Raw genomic sequence first — 21,330 nt, forward strand, 5'->3', positions numbered from 1 at the left:
GTGTAAACAATAAATGGAAAGAAAAGTTAATCTTATTCAGTGCAGCTATGTGGCATTATCACTCTAAAGCAAGTTTAGGAAAGAAATGTTGGAAGAAATTGTCATTGATGTCAAAGGGTGAATGGCCCAGCATTTGTTTGGTGAATTGTGTGCACAAATCAAGTGAATTTTGGTTCAAGGAGGACCTCCCTGTTTGCTAGCCCTTGTCTCGCCATTTCGTTTGACAGGTGTCACACCCTGTGGGCCCTTTTCATTAAAGAGATATTGATTTTTGAAGGTTGAAGCCCCATACGGATGGTTTTGGCACCAGTCTTTGACCCAAAAGTTTATGGCCATAATTTTTAATTCCTGCCCTAAAAGGTCAAATATTGTAATTCAGATTGTCATGAGTCCATGTGTCCAAGACTGCTTTCAAAGAAGCCTAATGAAAGTCAAAAATATATATTTTTCAATGGCCTTTGATCATTCTTGTGAAACCTTAACCTTTAGGGTTTACTGAAAAACCCTAGCCTCTTGATGCTAAGGGTATGTTAATGTTAAATAATGAAACCCTAGTCTACTTAGGGGTTGTTGATAAAGTCTAGAAATCATATTCTTTTGAAGTTTAGGGTTTTGATAATGTTATGATAAAAACCCTAATCCTTTATGGTTTGTTGCTAATGTCTAAATGAAACCCTAGATCTTTAGGGTTTGGAAAATTAAGGTTTATAAGCAAAACCCTTGTAATAGTTATAGTAAGAACCTAGGAATGAAACCTTTAGTATATATTTGTATGTGTAATCAAAACCCTATCCTGAATTGTTTAATATATTGGTCTTGGGTTTACCTAGTAGATATCGATGTGAAATGATAGTGCATCCTTGATATGTATATGTGAATATGCTAACTTAATTGTTGATACTCATGTTTTAGTTTGTGAAATCTAGGGTTTGTAACAAAACCCTAGTATAGATTGATATTCTAAGACATTATGATATTGTTTTCGATTATTGATATGATTTAACTTTGATGATAAAATCCAGGGTGTGCAACAAACCCTAGTAGAGTCTGACATGTAATTCTAAAAAGCATATTGTTGAAAACTTAGATGTATAGTACTATGATTGGATTGTTATTTGATTGAATCTAAGGTTGTGCCTTGAAGATGGAGTCAAGGGTTTATGATAAAACCCTAGCAAGAAGTTGAAGTTTAGTATGTAAAAAGATGTGACCCTTGCTAATTATGAACTTAACTAGGTTTAGGTATTTGATGTCTAAAGTTTGAATGCTTTGATGCTTTCACTATAATGACATGTTTTTAATTGACTTCATGCTTCTGTATATTTGTATTTGGTTGTACTTGCTATTAAAGTTTTGCAAGTACATGATCTTGAAGATCTTGAAGATGTTCATAATAATAAGTATGATGAAGGAAGATACAAGAATGGGGATAATCAAGTTGACCTTGATGGCATGAGAAAAATGTTGATTTGGAGTAGCATCGGATGTGCTCTAGGCCTCAAATTTTGCAGGGAGGCTTGGACACATGCATTCCAAAGAACCCAGAAACCGTTTTGGGAAATTCCACAGCTAGAAGATTATATTAAAATAATTAATATTTTTAATGGAGTTCCTAAGTCTAAACTTAGGGAAATTAAAATATTAATGGGTATTAATCTAATTGTGGGTGAATCTTCTAGAAAAAGACGGAGTTCAAGTCAAAACGATCTGAGCCTTTGATTAGGAGTTAATTTAGGTTGTTGGTTGTCCAACAAGAAGATATAAGAAGGGGATTGAGGGTCATTTACAAAACACACCAAGAGAGATCAAGAAATTGATTTTTTGAAGTGAGAAGTTCTCAAGGGGAAAATTTGACTAAGGATATTTCTTGCAGCAGAGGGGCAGGGATAACTTCCAGAGAGAGAGTGATTTTCTCAGCCAGAGAATCATCAACAGAGAGAGGCAGAGAGTAATCCAGCAGTGGCAACGCTAAGCCAGAGGGACTGACGCAGAGGCAGCGCAAAAGTCGGTGAGGAGTCTAAAATTTGCAAAGGGAATTCGAGTTTCAGAAGCCGGGAGCTGGGCTGTGAGACCGAGAGGCAGAAACAGAATCTCTTGGGCATCAAATCGACCAGCCAGAGGAGTGACGCAATCCCTAGAGAGCTTGATTCTGGGCTGACGCAGATATTGCGCAGAGGCAACCAGAAAAGCCAAGGGCAATCAATATGAGGTTGGATCAGCCAAGATTTCTAGTGACAGTGTGAGGTAACCTCACAATTATTTCTACCAATATTTCTCTCTATAACTGAAATAACCCTATGAGGTATTCAAAGATGTATTCAGAATTTTGCTACTGCTTAATAATAATAAACCCTCAGAGTTGTTGCACCAGTTTTCCCGCATTGGGTTTTTCCGGAGACTTTTGTCCAAAAATAACAGTGTCCTGTGTGTTTGTATTTCCTTGCTCAGTTTCTATGTTTCAGAATCATATTTAATTGGTGTAAGTTGCTTTAGTAATTTACTTCAATATTTCAAGAAGAAATCTGAAATAAGTTTGTAATGTAATTTACAATCTAGGAGAAGTAGATTCAGCTGGTTGTGCTAGGATTCCTAAGATTGTTAGATCTAGGAATTTTCACATGGTATCGGAGCTTTTGATGTGAAACAGGAAGAGCAGATCTAGCACTGAAGCAAGGGCCAACTTGCTGCAGCAAGCAGCAGTTCGAATCCCCTGAGGGATTGCGCAGTTCTAGCCAGGAGGGCTATATTTTCGAGGTTGTCTCTCTCTGAGTGAGTCGACAGAGAGGTAAGACTGTCGGATTGAGAATTTTCCAAGGCAGAGGGAGCCACGCAAAGCCTCAGCGCAAAGCTAAAGGAACACAGTTTTCTGCAAGTTGAGTGTTGGGCAGAAAAGTCGTCGGAAGAAGGAAGCAGATCGCATAGTGAGGGAATACTTCCTCAGTGGTTTCTTGCTGAGGAAATCAGTATTTCTCATTTGTTGGGCAACAGAGGAGCAGCAGACTTACCAGCTACACCAAGGAGTACACAATCCAGCCTAGAAGCTACGCAGTAGGGAGAAACAAGGAGTTGTTCAACAATTTTCGGAGGATATGGAAACCAGTGGCTTGAGGGATCGGGATAGGTTGGACGGAGCATCCAACTACGTCATCTGGAAGGCTAGAATGTCTTTCCTTCTAGATGAGCATGCCCTCAAGACATACGTCAACAATGTGGTCGTTGAACCTGCGGATGCAAATCCGCTAAGGAAGTACAAGGCTGAGATGCCAAAGGCCAAGAGGATGATCCTAGATGGAATCAAGGATCACGTGGTGTGTCGTGCTGCTAGCAGAGAAACTACTAAGGAGATGTGGGATGCTTGGCCATGTTGTATCAAGGATCTTCCAAGCAGAGGAAGATGTACTTAGAGAAGAAGTTGAGATCCGCTCAGATGCAGAAGGGTGAATGGGTGGATCCATTCCTCACAAAGCTGAAGGAGACTCGTGATGAGTTGTCAGTTCCGAGGCATATGCCTCAAGATTCAGAGTTAGTGAGACTGGCCCTCAATTCTGTCTCAGATGAGTGGCAAGTCTTTGTCCAGAGTATCCTGGGCAGAGCAGCATTGCCTAATTGGGATGAGATGTGGGCAGCTCTAAAACAAGAGGAGCTGAGGAGAGACCTGGTCAAGGTCAAACTTGATGGAAGCAGCAACAGCAGTGGGTCGAAGCCCAAGGAGGAGGAGGAGAATGCAACCCTTACATCGAAGGGACAGCAGGGGCAACAAAGATGAAAGAAGGACGTCTCCAAGGTGAATTGTCTCAGATGTGGCGAGATGGGCCATATGCATCCTATTATCCTTTGAAGAAAAAGAACAAAGATGAGAAGCACGATACTAAGGTTGCAACCGCGAAGATCGAACAGCATGAGTTCGCATGATAGCCGAGATACCTCCAGGAGGGAGGTCGGCTGATTTGGAGTTGTAGTTCGAAAGAGCTACAAATGGGCAAGATCCTTGAGGAATCCACCTCTTGGATCAATACCTTACTACAGGAGCCCAGTTTTGCAGTAGCAAGATGGACTAGTGTCGGATGGTGCCAAGGAGTGTCGGGGAGACAGTTGCAGTGGCTAAGAGCGCCAGATTCTGAGCAGCGGAGAACAGAGTTGGCAGCAATGCAGATGGCACAGAGCAGAGGTCAGCAGCAGTGCAGTAGATTCAGAGGGACAACGCAGAGACTAGCAACAATCAGTTCCAGCATTCACATGCTATCATATTGAACACAGTTAGTTCATTAATTTTGGATGTTTTTCAGTTCCTTCTCTCAGCGACTGAGTTGCAATACGGATGCAGTGTTAGCAATGGCAGTGCTAGCAGCATAGCAGATGCAGCATTTGAGAGGGAGCTGTAGTATAAATGAAGCATTGGCAGTGGCAGTGTCAAAGGCAGCAATACAATTGCAACAGCAGCGCAGTAGTTGGTGGACAGCATGTCAGAAATGAATAGCGCAAAGGACGATGCTTCAAAGTCAGACCAGTATGAAGCAGCATTATATTGCTAGAGCACATTCCTCATTAAGAGGAAGTGTTGATTTGGGGTAGCATCGGATGTGCTCTAGGCCTCAAATTTTGCAGGGGGCTTGGGCACATGCATTCTAAAGAACCCAGAAACCGTTTTGGGAAATTCCACCCAGAGACAATTATATTAAAATAATTAATATTTTTAATGGAGTTCCTAAGTCTAAACTTAGCGAAATTAAAATATTAATGGGTATTAATCTAATTGTGAGTGAATCTTTTAGAAAAAGACAAAGATCAAGTCAAAACAATTTGGGCCTTTGATTAGGAGTTAATTTAGGCTGTTGGTTGTCCAACAAAAAGATATAAGAAGGGGCTTGAGGGTCATTTGGAAAACACATCAAGAGAGATCAAGAAATTGATTTTCTGAAGTGAGAAGTTCTTAGGAGGAAAATTCAATTGAGGAGATTTCTTGTAGCGGAGAGGCAGGGATAACTTTCGGAGAGAGTGATTTTCTCAGCTGGAGAATCATCAGCAGAGAGAGGCCGAGAGTAATCCAGCAGTGGCAGTGCTGAGCCAGAGGGGCTAACGCAGAGGCAACGCAGAATCCAGTGAGAAGTCTAAAATTTGCAAACGGAATTCGAGTTTTAGTTGTCAGGAGCCGGGGTGTGAGACCAAGAGGCATAAATCGAATCTCCTGGGCAACGAATCGAGCAGCCAGGGGAGTGATGCAGTCCCCAGAGAGTTTGACGTTGGGCTGACACAGATACTGCGTAGAGGCAGCCAAAAAAGCCAGGGGCAATCAGTCTGGGGTTGGATCAGTCAGGATTTCTAGTGATAGTGTGAGGTAACCTCACAATTCTTTTTGCCAGTATTTCTCTCTGTAACTGAATAACCTTGTGAGGTATTCAGAGATGTATTCAAAATTTCACTACTGCTTAATAATAATAAACCCTCAAAGCTGTTGCACCGTTTTCCCGCATTGGGTTTTTCCAGGGACTTTTGTCCAACAATAAAAGTAGCCTATGTGATTGTATTTCCTTGCTTAATTTCTATGTTTCATAATCTTATTTAATTTTTAGTAATTTACCTCAATATTTCAAGAAGAAATCTTAAATAAGTTTCTAATGTAATTTACAATCTAGGTGAAGTAGATTCAGTTGGTTGTAGTAGGATTCCCAAGATTGTTAGATCTAGGAATTTTCACAAAAGAAATGAAACCTTGAAAGGTTGAAGTCTCTCCAATGCTATAAAAGAAAGAAGTTGTCAAGTTGAGAGGGAGTATTGAAAGAAGAAAGGTATATCTCCCCAGTTAAGAGGGAGGGCTTATCATGATAGTCAAAAGTAAAAACCTTAAACAAAGAAGGAAATCGAAGATTGAATGAAAGAACTATAGATGGATGTTTGTGAAGTTGCAAAAGACTTGAGAAATGTTGAGGTTGTATTTGGTGCTACTGAAGAAGTGAAAGAAGAAATCTTCTGACAAGTTGTACTTGGATAACTTGATGTTGATATGAGTAGCATCAGAATGTCTGAGGACCCGGAAGGTTTTTTTTTACTTGTATATATACTTGAAGGCTTATTACTTATTGGGGTTGTGATTGTGCAAGATCTCTCCGTAAAAAAATTGAATGTTTGAAGCATGCTTGCAGTGGTGGATATATATCTGATTTAGTTGAATAGAAGAGATGAAACATCTTGTGGCAACAAGATGCTTGGGAGGACATCCGGTTGGCCTATGTGTTGATGTCTAGATCCCGAAGTAGGGAGGGTGGCGTTGATCATTGAACTCCAACCTTGGATACACATCTAGATCCCTGAGTTGGTGTTAGAGCTTAAAATCCTAATGGTACCTAAAATGGCTAAAGCTTGAGTACACCTTAGTCCCACCAAATTAGAGTACCCTGGTTAGGTATCTAATATATAGCACCGCGTGTGTTGTGACTCTTCATAGAGTATATCGCTTTGAGATCTTCCATGTACCTTTGTATATATGTAATTATGAATACCTCCCTAATTAAGAGGGAGCGTTGAAGAATGTAACTATTGTTGTTCTTCATAATTGTATATGAGTCATGATGTAATGTATTTGTCAAAAGAAAGAAAAGAATTTATTATAAAACAAATTGACTTATTAAAGCATGTGTTTCATGCTTCGGTCAATGGTTCTTAGGTAAAAGCCTCCATTGTAGGCTTCTAGTGTTTATGTCAAGTGTCCTTGTCCATGTCATAATGTAAAGACTCTTCTTGGGCTTTATCAATCAAGAAAGAAAATTATTTTTATGTAAAATAGGTCATTTAGGCCTCCTCCACCAAGTCACCTCAACCTGGACAAGTCAGCCTAATTGAGTGGCAAAATCTACTGTATAAAGGCAACCACTTGACCTCATTTGAAGCACATAACCAACAAGTTCGATTTGTAGTTGTTCGAGGCAGAAAAAGGTGCGAAATTCAAGGAAGAGGAAGGAAACCCTAGCGAAGGAGGAGGCATTTGTCAAGCATAAGAAGTAGATTTTCTCTCTCTTTATCTCACACGTGCAAAGTTGTTGGGTTGTTGGAAGGGCCGAAATTGCAATACTATAGCTAGGCCGAAATTTTGGTGTTGTTGGGGGCCGAAATTCTAGGTTGTTGCTAGGCTATAGCTGTTGGACAAGAAGAGATTACTCAAATTTGCTTAATCATCCTGGAAGGCTGACTTGGAGGAGAAGGAAGGTCTTTTGGTCATGTTTAAGGTCTTTCTCTATCTCAATTTAATTAGTGGAAGAGTTTGACTAGGCTTTCCCTTAGACAGGGGTTTTAGCCCTAGCTGAGGACCTACATCCGGTGACATTGATCTTCATGTTTTGATTTGATGATTGCTTGATGAAAAAAAAAGATTAAAGAAAAAAAGAAGATAACAAGAATACAAGAATAACACAAGTAATTATCAATATAGGAAAATGGTGGTGTTGTATACACTCCCAGACCTCCTGAAATACTTATGGAATTGCCTCTCTAGAGCGGGCACAGATGGTCCCCCAAAGTAAAGGTTGAATCTCCTGCTTGAGAGATTCGTGGCTAAACAGTCGATTGACTCAGCGAAACAGTAGAGCGAACAGTCAAGTAATTTTGATTGCAAGTTGTAAGAATCAATCCAAATGAGAGCTCTCTCCTCCTTTTATCTTTGTGGGCCTTCCTTGCCTCATGTGGGCCCCTCCATCCAACACTTTGAATTCCCTCCAAACCATTTGAATGGCCTAGTTCGAATTCCCACGTGGGTTCGAATTCCCACGTGGGTGGCCCCCACCTTCCACTAGCAACCAAATTAAGTCGAATTTCCTCCTAAGTCCCTAAGTCGAAAATGTTGGGTTCTTTCCCTTAGCCAAAATTGTGCAAAAATGTGTGGAAACACCCTGTTACAAATGTGTTTGAGAAGGGACATGACAGTCCTCCCCTCCCAAATGTTGCTTGCCCTCAAGCAACCTCAAAGTTGGGTGCTCCAAAATGTGCTCACCCTCCCAGGTGGCATCCTCATCCGACAAGCTCCTCCAATGCACCAAAAATCGCTTGTCCTCAAGCAATGCCTAAGCAAGCATCCTCTCTAACTGTTGCTCCCCACTATCACTGCAAAATGTGCCAGGGTCCCAGATGTGCCACTGGATTGTGCTTGACCTCTACACTGTCCTGATATAAAAGAATCCTTCAATACCAGGATCCCAGGCAATCTTGTCCAACATGAAGCTCCCCTCACTCCATTCACTATCCTACCCAGTTAAAGTACTAGAAGTCCCTTGCTCCATCAGTGACTCGCTAAAGCCCAATGGAAGATCTTTATGATCTCCCCCTGCAGTAGCTGACACATCCCTAAAGGTTATTGAGTTGTGAAGAGTTTTGATGCCCCAGTTCCCTGCTAGTCCCAGAGTGGTGCCACCATGTTGACGTTGCGCTACTCTGACTGTGTCATACTCCCCATCGTGCTCTATCGGTATCCTCCTCTCATGGAACACGATGGTGGAGTAATGAAAGAGGCGAGACACATCTTGCCTGGGCATCTCCATGGCACCAATGCCTACCCATCTAAATATAACTCCGAACTTGTACAACAACAGAGAATGCCCGCCTCCCCATATGATGAAACCCTCTGTGAAACCCATGTGTCATCCCATGAGCGAGCTATATCACCTTCTACCACGACTTCGCTCATCACGAGTGATCTATCGATCAACTGAATCCCTGCATCCCATAGCCAGATCTGTTGCCGCATGCCCTGTCAACGGATGGAATCCCTCTGGCCCTCATCTCTAGTCCCTGCATGTGATCACCATATAGGCTCCATATATCGCGGGCTAATCTGATGCATGCTAATCTGCCATGTGTCTGCCACTATGTAGTACCGATGATTTCTGGGAGCCACGTGTGCCAAAGAGCTACCCCTTGAATGCAACCAAAAGATGGGTATCCAATACTCGTAATTGACTTAGGGTATGTGGACCCCTCCTGTCCCTGCCAACCATCTCCCCTAAGTCTGCCATCCGCCCTCTCGATAATGTGCTAATACAACGTTTGGAGGTTGGACACATACTAGAAAGCTGCTTCAATCGTACACTGTATCCTTTGCTCATGCATGGTCCTGACATGCCCTGTGGAAAGAGTGACACATGTCTCCCTCGTGACCTTCTCCCCAAGCATACACTCACTGATGAACGATATGCCACCCCTGCAAATGATCAGTTCATCCCCCAACCTGTGGTTGTCAACTCGTGCACCAACCCAATGCCACCACTAAGAAATCTCTCCCCTAGTGCGTTGAGTGTCATCCCAATATCTCAGGTGAGCTCCCTGTCCCCAGTTGCTCGCACTCAGAGTGTCAAAGGACAATAGCCAAGTCGTCTGTGCCTGTAAGTGATGTATAAGAGGGACAAGCATGTGAGTCCCCATGGATACCATCGAGTATCGCTCATTTGCATCCCCATCGATCTTGGGTGAAGTACACCCAAAGGTATGTCTGGTGTCTCCGTCCATAAGTCTCCTTGAAGGCAACCCTTCAAGACCTCGCTGTGCAAAACCATATGCTCCTGCATCCCACTGAGTATCCTTGTAGTCCTTGACCTGGCACTGTACCCTGCAGCCTATTCCTGTACAGCACTGGATACCCCGTGCTACTGTTGTACTATCCTATATCGTCTTGTATCCTGCCTATGTCACTGTATCTGGCTCTCCCCACGTGTACTCGATGCGAGGTGAGTCGCTCAATGCAAACCAACATGCTACATAAAACAACCACGCATCTCCATGCTCCTCTGCAGGCCACTACTCATCACTGCATACCTCTATACAACACTGGATGCTAGGTTCTAAAATTGGGTCTATATGCATCAAGTCGCATCCCTCTGCATAAGACTAGACTCTGCAGCATATCCTTGTGCACCCCTCGTACCACTACCTACTGTCATACCACCCTGTATCATATGCCATCCTACATGTGCCAACGCATCCACCAATCTACTAGTAATCCCTCCATGATGTGGGCTACATCTCCCCATCTGCCCTGAAAGACCTGAGCGGTCCGACTCCTCACATGCCAATGGGAATGACACTATTGTGCCTATCCTCAGTAGCTCCAGTGTCCAATATACCAATGAGAGAGCACCGTCTCCATATAATGCCCTGTCTGGTGGTTTTCCAATGCCACCTCCTCCTACCAACTCCTTCCATAGTGGGCTAATCACCCTATGACTCCATGCACAATCAATATGCCAAGACAACTCATGAAATTGGTTTGCTCCCCTGTCAAACCATCTTGTCACTAGTGTTGTCCCAGGCTCTAATGGAGATTTGAAAATGTGTGTGCACCCAAACGTTGCATCCATCACGCAGCTACTACCGTCACCTAACGACTCTATGATGTAATGGGAAATGTCACCTAGATCCCAACGACAGTCTGGCACTCAAGTCCCTATGGTTATCCATGGCCTCTGTTGAAATGTGGCCATGGATGTATCCAACCACCTAGCCTGCTCCATCGGGTACTAGCTCAGTACATCTCGCCACCCAATCCCAAAGGAGGGATCGAATGTACAATCCCCTGTGGAAGAAACAAGCCCTCCAAGCTGATGTGGTGTCATACTCAGCTCATGTCGCTCAGTCCTACTAACCTGACCATCCCCTAGGGTATGTCTAGACAACGCTGCCTCCCTCAATCCAATGCATAAGGGTGGGCTAATAACGTTGTAGATCTCGTCAATGTGCCTCTAAAACGAACTATGCTGAAATCCCAACGTGCGGTCTCTATGTTGCCCCTCATCAATGGCTAGCCCAAAGGATGGTTGCACATCCTCCTCCATCATGGACTCAACATGAGCCTCCAACTGCTCCTCCATAGACAATCCAACACGCAAGACATGCTCGCCAATCAACTGCAGGTGACTGTCGTCTGGTAACTCTAGCATAGATCTAGATGCCTCTATACCTATCAGCTCCTCATCAACGGTGGAGATGTCTCCCGACACCTCATCAACCTGTGGTGCGCTACTATCACCTGAGTACTCAGTGACAACCCTAGATACCTCATCAATGGATACCTCAACAACGGATGGCACCTCCTAAATGGTGGACACCTCCGTGTCTCTTGGCACCTCGTCAATGGAAGGCCCTGTGGGTGTGTGCTCTACTCTCTCCCCAAGGTGTCAAACAGAGCTATCAAAGGAATCTCCAACAAGGGTGACTCTTGTGTCACACTGGACACATTGACATGCTCCTCACGCTCTAGTGTGCCCAAAAAAAACTCCTCCTTAGGCTCTTGATATCTAAATCCAGGTCTCCACTAGCAAAAGCGCCCCCTGGTCTCACCCTCTAACTGTCCCTGTCCTGTCTACTCCTTTTGAGGAGATCTGATGCCCTGATTCGTCGACTTTCCCCACACAATGTAGATGGTTGCACCCCCACGGCCTGCGCACCACTAATGTCTCTGATGTAAGGATGAGAATGGATTTGGTCCAACACCTTCCTCAACTGGGTCAATCTCTCATCATTCCAATGGATTCCAACCCAGAATTCCTGCATACTAAATCAACAAAAGAATATGCTCAATGCGATGAAGGTCAACAAAATAATATGCTCACATAAGGAGCATAAGATTGTTGACTAAGAAGCAAGAAGAAATGCTGACAAGTCCAGAAAGCAAGCAATGAAGGAATGCTCTCACAAGAAGCATTAAATGGTTGACCTATCTATCTGAGGAGAAGCAAATGAAGAAAGAGATCAAGCATGTGAAGAACACCATGATCACCAAGGATCACTATCTGACAAAATGCCTTGATAAGACATCTCCCGAAAGAAGGCAAGACAACTCTGATAAAAGAATAAAGGACCCTTGACACCTTTGAAGTCCTTGGAGATACAAAACGTACAGATAACTGATTCTACTCTACAGAGATGTCGTGATGAAGAAGCCATCCAACAAAAGAAAAAGCAATGTTGAAGCAATATCAGAATGAAGTCATAATGGGCTACTAGGTCAAAGCATGTAACCTAGCAAGTATTATGAAGCATCCATGAGGAGAGCATTTCGAAGCATGGACAAGATGACAAAGTAGTAGCCAAAGATGACAAGAAGAACCTGATAGTCACTTTCCACGAAGCAATGACATGACAAACCAAGAAGGAAAGTGATCGATGGATGGTGCCCTACCGAGAAGAAGCTCGATCGAAGACTTCATGACATCAAGAAAGGAAGAAGATCAAGCAAGTTGAAGGACCCACAAAGAAGAAGTTGTTGATGAAGGAAAGAGTCCCCAGTTAAGAGGGAGCTCTGACATGACACTAATCAAGAGGGAGTTTTTGGATCACCCCTAATTACAAAGGAGTGACAATAGTGTTTTCCATTTCATGGGTCATGCACTAGACCAAGACTATCAGCAATAAGTCTAGATGAAGGCCATGAATGGAAATGTAGACACAAGATAGACACAACATTCTTGTCTTCACTTGGGAAGAAAGAATGGGAGGATTAGGTAATCATCTGGCATCCAATACTCTTTGAGGATGTGTGCGGCATCCAAGACAAGAGTAGGCAAGAGGACCGATGTTCGTTGAGGGCTGGGAACCGAAGATGAGAATAGTCCTAGAAGGTCATACTCGAAGAACACCCGAGTGGGTATGTACCTTGAAAGAAAATGATGAAGGTGTCTATAAATCATTGGTCTCACCAACATTGTAGCTCATGGTCTCGTAAAGAGATGGAGTTTTTAGTCAAGGCCTTGCACTATGACAATGCTGATGAATATGATGCTATAATAGATGGATTGCAAATCCGGTTTCTCTTATGTGAATTCTTCAAAATTAAAAATTGCCAAACACCTTGTAATATTGTATGGATACCTCCCTAGTTAAGAGGGAGTGTTGAAGGAAATGTAACTAGGCTAGGTCTTCATAAATGCAATTTTGATATTGGTACTTATTCAAGAAAAGAGAAATTATTTTTGTATTACTTGTCAATGAGTTTTTTGCTGATTGAAAATAGGTCAAGAACATTTTGAAGTGCTTCTAGAGAGTCAAAGCCAAAATGTAATTATGATAAGACCCTTTGAGGGCATGTTACATCATGTATGACATCATACAAGGTCAAGGGAACACCTCCAATCATGGTCAAATCCTCTCCTAGCATAAACATGGTCTCTAAGCAGCAAAACGATGGGTAAAAATTGAATTATAGTGCAAACTGTAAGTCGGCCTTAAAGACAGTGAAGTCGGCCTAAAGAGGAGGGACAGACCTCTATTTATAGAGGTTGTCCACTCCTCATTCAACGTGGAATACAAGCTCTAAAATACGCAAGAAAAGGGAGACAAGAAAGCTGATATAAGAAGTCTACAAGAGTAGCAAGACAAAAAGAGAAATAGCGAGGTGTAGCTTTGTTTCTAGGGCATCAACAACCACACGTGCGAGGAAGAAAGGACCTGTCTATGGCCAAGTATAGCAGGAAATCATAATAGCAAATATCTCTGTTTTGGGCTAATATACTAGGCCTACAAAGGCCTCCTACTCTAGCATTGAAGGTAACCTCACAAACGAAGGAAGGAGAGACAAAACCGAGGAAGATAGGACTGTTTCTAGGGCTAGAAACAGTCACACGTGCGAGGTGCAGGAAGGGTTTGACAGCAGCTTAAGGCAGCAGCATGAATATCCTCATTCAGATGTATACCTAGGCCTACAAGGTCTCCAAAGAAAAGCGAAGAAGCCTCTATCTATAACAAAGTAAAGAAGACCTAATATTCTAGGGTTTCCTAACCTGGAAGACAAAGTGTCGAAAGATGTGCCGAAAGTGATAGTGCAGAAGAAGGAAGGATTTGACTTATGCTTGGAGGATATCCTAGTCAAGGGTCTAGGGTTTAGCAGTTGTTCAAATAAGAAGCTTCAATAAGAGAAATCTTACAGAGGGTTTTCCTCTCAAGAGTGGAGAGGGTTTGTCCCTAGCAGAGAGCCAAATTTTGTGTTCTTGTTATTTTGTTTTGATAGTAGTTTGATGAAGCACACACATATACACTAATAAGAAGTAGAAGAAGAATAAGCTAACAATAAAAGTAAAAAGACTTCACAAATTGTTATCAAGTCTCAAAGAATCATCACAACACTACTTTGCCCTAGATTCTCTAACAACTATTGCTATGAAATTCATGCTAATGTTAAATTCATCCTTTCACTTAAACTTTTAACACTACCATGAATTGACTCGGGATGTTTGAGAGTGGTTTTGACCTCAATACATTTCATATGGAGAAAGTAGAATTTAAAATCTCATTCAAAATACAGCAGACTTAACAATTTTTCAGTAATGGCGGAATTGCAATGCTTCCAAGGGATTTTGTCATGTACAAAGGTTTCAAAAGCACCAAGCCCTCTATGTACCTTAATGTCGGTGGCATTGGTTGTCAAACTCCTCTATCATGACCCTACTAAAAATATACCCATCACTCAAACAAAATCTTGAGTAGACATGCTATATTTTTTCTATCTTATTGTATGGTTAGAGGGTGATTTTGATGACAAAGATCCAAATATAGGCATTGATTTTGATGATATGTAGGTATTTGTTGTAGCATGATTTCTCTAGGATGCTAGAGGTCATCTAGAGTCCGTTTGTTGATGTATTTTCGATTCAAATATGGATTGCACTTGACGCTATTCTGGTTATGTGCACCCATATATGCTACATAAATGAGAACTTTTGCTTATTTGTGTATAAATGGTTTGGATTCATATGAATGCACATGAATATATATGTTTTTCTTTAGAATTTAAATATTTTATGTGTTTTGGGTCAACCAGACTTTTTGTCCAGTTTTTTTACTGGTTCCTGGTTCAGAGGGTTTTCCTGTTTGATCGCCGATTTGCTTCCGATAACATTGCCATTATCTGGTGCAGAAACATTCCCATCCATAGAAACGTGATTTTACACATGCATTCATTGGAACAAGCATTTGATGTTCCACAGATGATTTGTTTCAAGCTCTAATATTCCTAACCTCTAAACAATCCTAGAATCCAAGCTCAGCACATAAGAAGAAGCATAAGAGAACTAAAAGTTGTGCCATTTTACTTAGGCATCTAAAACCAGATGAGAAATACATTTTTAATGGAGCTTCACATAATGGTGGCATCTTAGTTCTGATTCTATATTTTCATACAAAAGACTCGGTAGTAGAATTATCAAGTCAGGAATTGAGCACAAGATCTATACAGTGCAAAATATAGAAAGTTTCTATGCTATGTCTTAAACTTTGATGCAGAAATCCGTAGAGAATAAAAAAGATAGTATACATGAACAACTCAGAAAAGGAAATATGCCAATATCTCAACTCCTAGTACCTTGCGCAGATATTCTTTGAGCAAATTAACTTCTGTCTCAACCTTTCTTAGCATCCTGTCCCCTTCCTCTTTAACTGCCTCCACAGCCGACTTTTCTCTGGCACTGAAAACAGCCTTTTCCTCCTCCAATCGTAATGAGGCATCCACAACTTGCTGTGTTATACGTTGTGTTGTACAAAATAAAAATGAAAAAGGAAAAATTAGCTGAGGATCAATACGAACTGAACAGTTGTTAGCAAAAAGTGACATAAGAGAAACATAAACTGAAACAACTTCCTCTAATGTATTTCAAACTTACCATAGCCATCTCTTCTTTTTCCTTCAATATGGCGCTCACTGAATCTTCTAGCTGTTTGCAAATGGCTTCACGCTCATGGAATTGTTCAGCCTGTATGCAAAGGCAAAAGAAAATCACTGGTAAAGACAGTTTCCATCCTAACCTACAGCACCATCTAACATCAGTTCATTTTGTCAAACTAGATCAAGGACAATATTAGAGCAGATATTTAAAAGAGAACCATATAATGCCCTTCAGTAACCTTAAATAAGCAATCCTATAATATCTCAACAAAGATGCAACTGATTACCAAAAACATACATGGCTGCAAAATCTACCACCACTAAACAACATCAACTACATACCAATGCAGCATGCTTCTCCTGAAGTGAATTTAACTCTAAAGATGTTAATTCCATCTTCTCCAAGGCAACTTCCAACTCATAAGCCAATGTTTCCCTCTCTTCATCTGCAACAAATAAATCATTTTCCAATGCTGCAACTTTGTCCTGCATCTCAGATTAAACTCTCTCTAGATTATTATAATTTTCTAGCCTTCAATTGATAAACCTAGACTATTCAGTAATTTTTCAATTATCAGAAATATACACACTAGCTAATAAAAGCATTACAACCAACAGATACAGTGATCAGAGAATATCCCAAACTTAAATGTCACTAACAAATTTGTTCAAAGAACCATCATTTTACATATGAAAGCATGCATTTGGAAGGTTATTGGCAACTAAGTAAATAAAAGAAAATAAGGTTAAGCTAATCTAAGACTGAAGGTAAACGTAAAGGCAACTATTCTAGGTCTCAGCCCTATGTAAGTCATAATGAACAAAAATCTTTTTGTATTGCTAGATAATGTTGTCCACATTGTCCATCCTGAACAATATGCCCTGAAAATGATTCTGAAAGAATTCTCTCTTGACAAGAACAAGGAAGCTATAGACCTTGTTTCTCCAGTGCTGTAAAGTTTTCATCTATCCAAAACTAGCCCCTTTTGATTTTTCATAGGATCTTCTAAAGTGATAATTACTTCTTATGAGTTCTTAAGCTAATATTTTCTTGCATTCACAGTCATCATAAAGCAAATACACAAAAGATCTCAACAGTAGAAACAAAATGCCAGTAGGATCATAAAGAGAGCCAAAAGGGAAAACCCACTTGGGAGAAAAACCCAGCAACCTTTTCCTTAGAGAAATTCCTCAATTCAACAAGAGATACATCTAATTCTTCTAGTCAAATTCAAAGTCAAACTGACCAGCAATATAGCCTTGCTCAAACCTGTTGACCTAGGTTGTCATTGATGTCAATATGGCAATATTCTAGATACTAGATGATGATATGGAGCCAAGGGCAAGTAGAGCAGATCCATGAAGAGACAGGAGCAAGGCCATCAGGATAGCCAAGCCATAAGCAAGAGGAGTTACCAAAGGAGGCAGATCAAAGCATATTACAGGATATCAGAGCAAGAGAGGCATTCATATATGCAAGGAGGTCTTTGAAAGACACTGCCAAGCCAGAGGAGCCACATTGGAGCAAGAGGAGTTACAGGAGGAACCATATATATATATATATATATATATATGCCAAAACAGGCATATCAGAGCAAGGAGGCATATCAGAGCAAGAGGACCCATATTGGAGGAGCGTTGCTTGTAATACATGACCAAGAAGCACCTATAGGAGTGCTGGCTGTAATATATACCAAAACAGAGCTATCAGAGCCATACTTAAAGACCATAAATATATGCCAAAGAAGAGGAGCAAACAATGCAAACAAAGCCATCGGCAATATGGAGGAAGCAGACAGGGTCATATGCATGAAATTACACATATGCGTGCAATTACACTATCGGGAGCCATTGGAGGAGCAAGGATGCATATACACTATCGGAGCGGAAAAGGCAGAATTCATACAAGTATACCATACAAATACACTATCGGAGGCCATATATGCATGCATTTATAGGCGTCGGCCTGTGTTTTTTCATATGTTTTAATGGAATTACTGTGTTAAAGGATCGTTTGGCGGGCGCATTCCATGGAACTAGTTTTGAAGGCAGAAAAACCCAAATACATTAAGTATCGGGCGTAAAACACAGTTGGATTGAGAATCCGGATCTCAAATCCTTTAGACAGAGATTTTGAACGTTATCGGGTCCGTAGAAACCCAAATTACATCAATCCTGCGTATTTCCTTATCGCATCACTGAAAGCCTTTTACACTGGAAAATCACGCTAAACACTTAGTGGATCCAGAAAAACGGACTTGAAAATATATGCACGGGAGTTTTGGGATCCAATCGGGTCCGGGACTTACATCGCATCGGCATATCGGAGCGGGAGTGTATTAAGTGTTAAGCGCCATTGTAAATCGCCGATAGCGATCAGCGATATCGCATCGGACCAAAGGAATAGCGTCAATAGTGCAGCCCATTGGGACCTCCAATCGTCAATAAGGCGATTTGATCTGGACCATCAAATCTCATCGCTCCAAATCAACGGTCACAAATGCTTGGCGCATTGACTTCGGCGTATGGTAAGCGCGCTGATAGGAAAAGGTAAAAACCAGTGTTTTTGGGTATTTTTCAAAGTATTTCTGTTTAAAAGGAGAACAGGCTGATATAGTTAAAAGGGTGATCCACAGGGTGATTCGAGGTGTTTAGGCATTCTTCAAGGACATTCCGGTTCCGAAAGGAAAAGGCATGGATCATGTGGAAAAGGTTTTGGGGTCAATTGCGATGGAACTATGGAGGAGCGGATCCCTACAGTATTAATGCGAATGATGGATTCTTCAAGTCCGCCCTTTAGTTTTTTGGCTGTGTTCGATCGTAATTCCTGTGTATTTGTATATTTTGCTTCCGCGGGGTTTGGAGACAAAGATACGTTAAGGAATGATCTTGATAGCTCAGAAGACTAGAATCAAGCCGATTACGATTGCTATAGGACGTGGCATGTCCGTTACGCTGTAAAGCCCTGTGTATGTCAAATAATTATGGATAAAAGGAGTGTTGTTACAGTCTTTAACTTGTAATAGGTATTCTCTATGTATACGGCCCCTCTTCCTCCTGAACGTGTCCTGTGAATATTGGAACGCTCGGATAGACAGAGGAAACCGAAAGCCGGGAAGCCGAAGCAGCAAGCGAGTGCAGAGGAAATGACAGCGACCAAGGAGGAAACTGACAGGATAAGCGAGCGTTGAGGAAGCCAAAAAGCCAGCGAAAAAGGAAACTAATAGACAGAGGCATGTGGAATGGAGAAGATGAGAAAAAGCAGAGAACAGTGAGCTGTTGAATGTTGTTGAACGTTGTAAAAACGTTGTGGATAATAAGCTGGAGTAGACAGAGGCAGCGAGAGGATCCAGCAGAACAGAAAGAGGGCCGAAGGGCCAACAGGACAGCAAACAGTTGAAGGGGAGAAGTAGCCAGCAGAGAACATAAGCTTGAACAGGAAGTTGTTCTTTATGCAGAGCTTAGTGCAGCTAACAGTAGACTGACTAAAGCTGTGTGAAGACATTATCAAAGAGCATGAAAGCTATTGGAGACTATGTGTGGGCAGTGTGTAGAGTTGTAAAGACTTCCTTATAAGAAGACTCGTTGTCATTGATACTGTAGCTTGGAGACTACAGTGAAGCTATAAACAGACAGAACTCAGCAGAGAAGAGTTCTGAGAGCAGAAGATTAATATCAAACATGCCTTGACAAGATTGGGTTGGAACCCTTGGGGTTGGTGCCTCAGAAGTGAGAAGGATTGGAGTCCTTGGGGCTGATGCCTCAGAAGTAAGAAGGATAGGAGTCCTTGGGGGTTGGTGCCTCTGAAGTAGGAAGGATACGTGTCCTTGGGACTGGTGCCTTAGGAGATGGAAGGATTGAAGTCCTTGGGAGTTGGTGCTCCTAAGTCCAAGATTGGTGTCTTGGCGAAATAGAGTTGGTGCTCTGGAGGTTGGAGCCTCACCAAAGTCCTAGTTGGAGCTTGGCAACTGATTGCAACCACTTATATATTGTATCTATTTTACTGCAAAGATTATATTAATAAAAGCATTTATTATTGTTGTTCATCTTGTGTTCTGAATATAAATTGTTTAACTGGTAAAACAATAGTCGGAAAAAGAAACACTAATTCACCCCCCCCCCCAAGTATTTCCAACAAAACCTGGTCAAGCTTCCCTCTTGTAAACTCATAAGGCTTCCCAACAAAGTCTGCTTGATCTGATTTGCTAGTGTCAAACTGCAATAGGATGCCACACATGTGAGGTCAAACAACAGAGAGAAACTCAGTCAATTGCTAGAGGACTTCAGCCTTATTTTTCCTCTTCTTCACTTGATGAACAGAAAGATAACTGCTTCAGTGTGATCAGAAATTGTCCTTGGAGGAGGAGCTCAAATACATTATATATAGAAGTCTGGCATGCCAAATGGGTGCTTCTTTGATTGGGGCCAACATGACTAGGAGGAGAGCCGACTTGACAACTTTTGGAGCCAAAAATTAAATTTGAAAATTCAAAGTTTCTCTTTTGGAAATGACATGAAGAACATGTCTTACATTTTTCATTATGTACATTTCAAGGGCTAAAATATTAATTATGAAGACCGACCATAGCTACAAAATTCAACACTCCCTCTTAGTTAGGGGGTATTCATAATGATTATCTAGATGTTCTCTTGTTGACAAATTTCTCTAAGAAAAGGCTATAACAATTCATCATCAGCATCAGCATCATTTAACGATCAACGACTCTGACTCATGGTAAATTAACAGTATCAACCAGTTACCATAATTTCACTCGATAACTCTCACTTATTGTGTACCATAATCCTGGTCAATATTCCTGACACGCGGTACGTCACTAGCATCAGTTAGTAACCATATTTTCGGTCCCTCTGACGCATGGTAATATAGACTAGTCTTGGTTCACCATCATCTTGGTCAATATATTTGACTCATGGTAAATCTCCAAAGGCCTCACTCACTCTTCATAAGTAATTCTGAGCCTAATGCTAAATGTGCTCACTCAACCTGTCTAGAGAGTTTGAGCCTGATGATGAAAGGCACCCACTCAATTGAGTGATTCTCTGCTTCTATCAGCATTCTTCCTAATTTTGGTCAACAAACATAACATAGCAAGAATGATTGCCCTTTGTTAGAACATTCTCCCAAATTCCAATCAACACACTTGACATAGAGAGAATGTTTGTCCCTGACGTTATCACATCAAGACTCCAGACAATTCTCCTAGTCAGTCTGACCCAGAGAGAATGACTGTCATTGATGTTGCAATTTCATGACTCCCTCTTGCTAAGAGACACATGCTCAATCATTCCAAGCCTATCCTCAAAGTAAAGAGACTTCATTCTAGGATAGAAGCTTTGTCAGCAATCTGCTTGACTATAGAATAGTATTGGAACCATACTGCTCCATTTTGTACCATGTCTTGGTACTAGATCTCATTGTGCGTTGACCTAACATCATGGTCGCCACCTACACTTGATCAAACAATCCTGCAAGTAGTTTCTAAAGCCATATTGCTTCTCAACTCACTAACCAAGTTGCAATATACTTGGCATCTACAATATCGAGTGCAAGAAATATATGCTTCCCACTCAGCCAAGAAATCATAATGGAACCCGAACTGAAGCAATACCCTGATTAACCAATGTTGTGGAGGAGCGCCACTCCCCCCTCCCCACCTCCTCTTGCTCCAACTCCCAAA

At 41.6% G+C, this 21,330-nt stretch overlaps 1 protein-coding gene across 3 annotated transcripts in view; it reads right to left on the minus strand.

Annotated features, from left to right (window-relative positions):
• Window positions 1-21,330, minus strand: part of LOC149260784 (kinesin-like protein KIN-7O) — a 314,791-nt gene that overhangs the window by 102,101 nt on the left and 191,360 nt on the right. For all 3 annotated transcript variants that reach the window (XM_089421110.1, XM_089421112.1, XM_089421115.1), the window contains exons 25-27: window positions 15,974-16,117; window positions 15,630-15,719; window positions 15,332-15,484 (exon numbers count right to left, since the gene is read on the minus strand). In XM_089421110.1, the coding sequence (XP_089277236.1) occupies window positions 15,332-15,484; window positions 15,630-15,719; window positions 15,974-16,117 (387 nt within the window). The remainder of the gene's footprint in view (window positions 1-15,331; window positions 15,485-15,629; window positions 15,720-15,973; window positions 16,118-21,330) is intronic.

The sequence above is a fragment of the Pinus tabuliformis genome, chromosome 6, assembly GCF_031772625.1.
Source record: "Pinus tabuliformis cultivar Carrire ecotype Pingquan chromosome 6, CPIR1, whole genome shotgun sequence".
NCBI classification, from domain to species: domain Eukaryota; kingdom Viridiplantae; phylum Streptophyta; class Pinopsida; order Pinales; family Pinaceae; genus Pinus; species Pinus tabuliformis.